At 45.5% G+C, this 6,000-nt stretch overlaps 1 protein-coding gene across 2 annotated transcripts in view; it reads right to left on the bottom strand.

Annotated features, from left to right (window-relative positions):
• Positions 1-207: 207 nt before the first annotated feature.
• Positions 208-6,000, bottom strand: part of KLHL2 (kelch like family member 2) — a 45,002-nt gene continuing 39,209 nt past the window's right edge. For both annotated transcript variants that reach the window (XM_066632066.1, XM_066632067.1), the window contains 3 exons: positions 4,276-4,416; positions 1,514-1,657; positions 208-236 (listed from right to left, as the gene is read on the bottom strand). In XM_066632066.1, the coding sequence (XP_066488163.1) occupies positions 208-236; positions 1,514-1,657; positions 4,276-4,416 (314 nt within the window). The remainder of the gene's footprint in view (positions 237-1,513; positions 1,658-4,275; positions 4,417-6,000) is intronic.

Below are 6,000 nucleotides of genomic sequence, written 5' to 3'. Positions count from 1 at the left end.
AGTTAGATGCAGCTTAATGTCAATAAATGCTACACATTGCTTCAACCTAGAATAATCTTCATTTTTTCATTAATTGTAGATCACAGCTTCCAACATGTTTCAATGTGCAGCTACAAGTTGAGAAGTGCTTTGATGCCCAGCCACTTCAGTAACACTTGTTGAAGCTTGCTTCTAGTGCATAATAAAGGTGAGACACACATTGCCAGTTCACAATGGTTTGTCAATAACAGTAACACCTGAGAGAGAGAGAAACAAACTTGAAACTTCAGTGGAACATTCCTAACTGGTTGCCCCTGCCCTGCTTTTCAACCTCTTTGCCCTGACCGGTGCTTTTCAACCTCTTCATAAATGACCTGGAGACAGGGTTGAGCAGTGAAGTGGCTAAGTTTGCAGACGACACCAAACTTTTCCGAGTGGTGAAGACCAGAAGTGATTGTGAGGAGCTCCAGAAGGATCTCTCCAAACTGGCAGAATGGGCAGCAAAATGGCAGATGCGCTTCAGTGTCAGTAAGTGTAAAGTCATGCACATTGGGGCAAAAAATCAAAACTTTAGATATAGGCTGATGGGTTCTGAGCTGTCTGTGACAGATCAGGAGAGAGATCTTGGGGTGGTGGTGGACAGGTCGATGAAAGTGTCGACCCAATGTGCGGCGGCAGTGAAGAAGGCCAATTCTATGCTTGGGATCATTAGGAAAGGTATTGAGAACAAAACGGCTAGTATAATGCCGTTGTACAAATCTATGGTAAGGCCACACCTGGAGTATTGTGTCCAGTTCTGGTCGCCGCATCTCAAAAAAGACATAGTGGAAATGGAAAAGGTGCAAAAGAGAGTGACTAAGATGATTACGGGGCTGGGGCACCTTCCTTATGAGGAAAGGCTACGGCGTTTGGGCCTCTTCAGCCTAGAAAAGAGACGCCTGAGGGGGGACATGATTGAGACATACAAAATTATGCAGGGGATGGACAGAGTGGATAGGGAGATGCTCTTTACACTCTCACATAATACCAGAACCAGGGGACATCCACTAAAATTGAGTGTTGGGCGGGTTAGGACAGACAAAAGAAAATATTTCTTTACTCAGCGTGTGGTCGGTCTGTGGAACTCCTTGCCACAGGATGTGGTGCTGGCGTCTACCCTAGACGCCTTTAAAAGGGGATTGGACAAGTTTCTGGAGGAAAAATCCATTACGGGGCACAAGCCATGATGTGTATGCGCAACCTCCTGATTTTAGAAATGCGTTATGTCAGAATGCCAGATGCAAGGGAGGGCACCAGGATGAATGAGGTCTCTTGTTATCTGGTGTGCTCCCTGGGGCATTTGGTGGGCCGCTGTGAGATACAGGAAGCTGAACTAGATGGGCCTATGGCCTGATCTAGTGGGGCTGTTCTTATGTTCTTATGCTATAGCATGTGAAAGGAAAGCCAAAAAAATTTCCAACTGTAAATCAACTTATGTATATAAAATATTTTATAACAACTGTTACAACACATGTATCGTATCATTTCCCATTACCTGCATAGCTTCTTCCAGTACTCATGCATGATGATACAACCGCCCACTTATCTGTCGTTGGGTTATAATACTCCACTGTTGCCAAGTTACAGGAACCATCATCACCTCCAACTACATATAAGAGTCCATTCATAGCACAAACCCCTGGTACAAAACGAAAAGGAGAGGAAACTAGTGTCATCAGCTTGCTCTCTTTTTAGCTAGCCCAAAGACATGTGCTACTACTAGGCGGTCAGGAGGAATGAAGGCCTTTCGGGCTGTTCAGTTTGTGACTCTGTAAATGAAGTGGACCCTCAGTATCTGCTGATTCTGACATTGATGGATGTCTCCCTGTGCCTCAGAGGGTCCTCCAGGATGTGATGAACTCATTTCCATGTCATGTTCGTGTCTTCTGGTGTGTCCTGGAGTTTTTCTGAGGAGGCAGGGATGCCCATGGAATGGTCCACAGGTCCAGCACAGCCCCTGGGTAAGTCACTGCAGCATCAGGTGCTGGACTTCAGCATCTGCAGAATAGGAGTTCTGGAACAAAACCCCAGTGGATAATGAGGGCCCACAGTATACAGTCTGTTGTGTGGAATGTGTACATGGTTCCTCAGAACTAGTATATTATGGAGTATTGTGTCCAGTTCTGGTCGCCGCATCTCAAAAAAGACATAGTGGAAATGGAAAAGGTGCAAAAGAGAGCGACTAAGATGATTACGGGGCTGGGGCACCTTCCTTATGAGGAAAGGCTACGGCGTTTGGGCCTCTTCAGCCTAGAAAAGAGACGCTTGAGGGGGGACATGATTGAGACATACAAAATTATGCAGGGGATGGACAGAGTGGATAGGGAGATGCTCTTTACACTCTCACATAATACCAGAACCAGGGGACATCCACTAAAATTGAGTGTTGGGCGGGTTAGGACAGACAAAAGAAAATATTTCTTTACTCAGCGCGTGGTCGGTCTGTGGAACTCCTTGCCACAGGATGTGGTGCTGGCATCTAGCCTAGACGCCTTTAAAAGGGGATTGGACGAGTTTCTGGAGGAAAAATCCATTATGGGGTACAAGCCATGATGTGTATGCGCAACCTCCTGATTTTAGGAATGGGTTAAGTCAGAATGCCAGATGTAGGGGAGAGCACCAGGATGAGGTCTCTTGTTATCTGGTGTGCTCCCTGGGGCATTTGGTGGGCCGCTGTGAGATACAGGAAGCTGGACTAGATGGGCCTATGGCCTGATCCAGTGGGGCTGTTCTTATGTTCTTATGGGTTACCAACTCTTCCTAGCACTTAAAAACTGCACTATTTATCATATCCATTTAGTGCTATGAGGAATGTGACTGTACAACAGTACATATTGCAGAGAGCCTGAGATATTGCAAGCTATGTGGAATGCAGCTACCCTGTCCCATTTTGTTATCAATTGTATCTTTTGAATTCCCCCCCTTCTCCCCAACATCTTCTCCCCAACCTTCATACCTTCATGCTGTGTAAATCTGCTGGTTCAGTGGTCCAATATTGTGGTTAACACAAAGAGCAAAAACCAATCATCAAACCCCTTTACTATACCAAAAAACTCCAAAAACCTGTACTGGATGTTTGTTTAGAGTTTCTCTTCTCCCACCTCACCCAGTTACTCAAAGCTGAGCACATGAGTGCTCATATAAACTAAGTTCAAGGGTTGAGATCAGCAGGACCTATGACATGGGGGAGGGATATCATTTTACTGTTAGATCAAAATTAGATTACATCAGAACTAGTGAGATAACCTCTGAAGGGAAAAGAAAAGTTTTTGGCTGGAAAAACCCTTAAAGGAAAAGTTTACAGCTAAGTAGATAACAAGCAGCATAGAACAGGATAAAAACAAAATTGGAAGGTTATAATTAATTTGGCTGGATGAAATGATGTTGTATATCATTTTCATCAACACAGCAAGTAGCTACCTATAGTAGATGAGTAAGTGCAACAAGTACTGTATCAGGGTGACCAAACTTGTGTAATATAAGAGCCACATACAATCAGATATTTTAAGAGTTGCAATACTGAAGAGGCATTTAAATCCTTAAAATATTTACTCATCATGAACATTAAATGTACATATTAATACAGTGGACTCCCAGTTTATACCTGGTAAATTAAAATGCTCGAAAAAATTTTATTTACCATTTACATTAATTGTGATGCAAAAAGGAGTTCAGCCAACATATTTCCGTGAGCCGTACATTACATGTCAAAGAGCTGCACTGTGGCTTCCGAGCTGTGGTTTGGCCACTCCTGTACTATATATACAGATTTTGAAAAGAACTCTGTCTATATTAAAAGCAACAAAAATTCTGCCTCTTTTAGTATATTATATGCCAAGATATAAATTATAGGTATAAGGGAAGCAAACCCAGCTAAGTGCAAATTGGCACAACTTGAAAGAGTCACAACACCAAGCATGTCCTCAAAATGGAAAAAAAACTACAGCCCAGTTATTATGGAAGGAGCATTTCATTTTATTGGTAACCATAAGACAGAACACATTGACAGAAAAACAGCAGCCTAAATTTTGCAGCATTCAAAACCAGATCCCAACTCAACAAGTATTCTGTTAGTGAGAGAAAAAAAATACACTGACATACAATGTATCTGTATTTTTTTTCCCCTCACTAAAAGGAAGAAGAAGAAGAAAAAAAACACTCCTCAACTATGCCTTGGAGGGCTGTGTATTTGTACTCTGCCCTCCCCCAAATAGTGCTTTATTTCTCTTTCAAGTTATTTTCAAGTGTACTATTTACCTGCATTTCTTCTACACATGTTCATATCGGCAACCTGCTTCCATGTATTGATTGCAGGATCATAAACTTCAACACTTTTTCTAACTAATGGGCCATCATGACCTCCTACAGCATACAATAAGTTGTTTAAGACACCAACACCTGCAACAAGAATACATACAATTCTTCAACTTCTGGAGTGTGATCAAGTTTACAAGCTCTGCAAAATTGTATCAGGAAGTGTTTAGGTTGAAACAAGTTCTGCACTGCCAAATGCCAATACATACACTAAGTTCCCATATATATGTATGGGCACCATTCTGGAAGTCTGTCTGAAAGTCAGAATGAATGTAGGCAAAAACAGGTGGTTCTTGCTGGCCCACAACTACTGCACCTGAGCAAAAGCACTACAAGTGGATTGGACCTGTGTGAAAATGCTGGTGCAGCAGTCCATAACTCAGAGACCAATGTATTTAATATTTACATAGTGCTTTGCAAGTCTTCACAAAACTTTCAGTTATCCTTACTACCTGCAGGGTTGTTGTATTTTAACCCCCATGCTGCAGATGGGTCGATGAGGCTGAGAACACATATCTGGTTGAAGGCTACCTAGTAAATTCATGGCAGAGATGTGCTCTAAACTATTCACTTCCTGGTTCACAGGCAAGTCTTCGCCATTACAGTAGAACCTCTTTAAGTTGACCATCCAAGGAACTAGAGCTGGGATCAGCAACCTGTGTTTTTAGAGCCACATGTGGCTCTTTCAGCCATCTGCCCTGGCTCCTGCAGGCTGGGATTTAAAGGGGCAGGACTGGCGGCTGCTGCTCTGGCTCCTGCAGGCTGGGATTTAAAGGGGCAGGACGGGCGGCTGCTGCTTTCCCCTTGGGTGGAGCGGGAGATTGTTTTGTGCTGCGGGGGAGGGAAAGGGGGGCTTGGCTGCTCCTGCCTGGGAAGATGGTGTGCTGGGGCTTCGCCTGCTCCCGTAATGCGCTGTGCGCCCTCTACGTAGTGTATATGGTGAGTGTGGCTGACAGCAGCCAGGCTCCCCTCCTGGCTTCCTGCCACCCTGAGTGTGGCTGGCAAGGGGTGGGGGCGCCAGGCGGGTGGGCTTCCAGTGGGGGGTCGGTGGGGGGGTGCAGAGGCAGGAGGGGGAGCCCAGGCAGAGCTGCCTGGGTGGGGGGAGGCAGGGGCAGTTCCCAGGAGAGGGCAGAAGGCGCCTGCAGTCCCCTTGTGGGCATCTCCTGTGCACACAGCTGTGGGGTGGGGCTTGGCACAGTGAGGCAATGGGGATGACCTCACTTTTGTCTTGTAGGGCAATAGGTGAGGCAGAGCAGTGGGAGAGGGGGGGAGTGTTGACTTTGCAAGAGTGGGTGGGTGGGGAAGAGGGAGGCTGTGGAAGGGCTGCCTGTGTAACTCCATCTTTACCTTGCTTTTCTGGGGTGCCATGGGGACCAGGAGGGCAGAGATGGGGCTGTGGGAGCCTCAGAAAGGGGTGCTCTTTCAGGAGCAAGAAGGATGGGGGTTGACCTGGGGAAAATGAGCTTTTATTTTGTGGTCCTACACCTTTCTTCAATATCCTACATTTTGGGGTGACTTGTCCTCTTTTATTGTTATGACATCTGGTCATCCTGTGTGTGTCTCAGAGTGCTGTCTCCGGGCCCAATCCTATCCAGTTTTCCAGTGTCGGTGCAGCCATTCTAATGGGGCATGCACTGCATCTTGTAGTGGGGAGTCAGTCACAGAGGC

The sequence above is a fragment of the Tiliqua scincoides genome, chromosome 6 (genome assembly GCF_035046505.1).
Source record: "Tiliqua scincoides isolate rTilSci1 chromosome 6, rTilSci1.hap2, whole genome shotgun sequence".
NCBI lineage: Eukaryota > Metazoa > Chordata > Lepidosauria > Squamata > Scincidae > Tiliqua > Tiliqua scincoides.
This window is presented reverse-complemented; position numbering and strand designations above follow the sequence as displayed.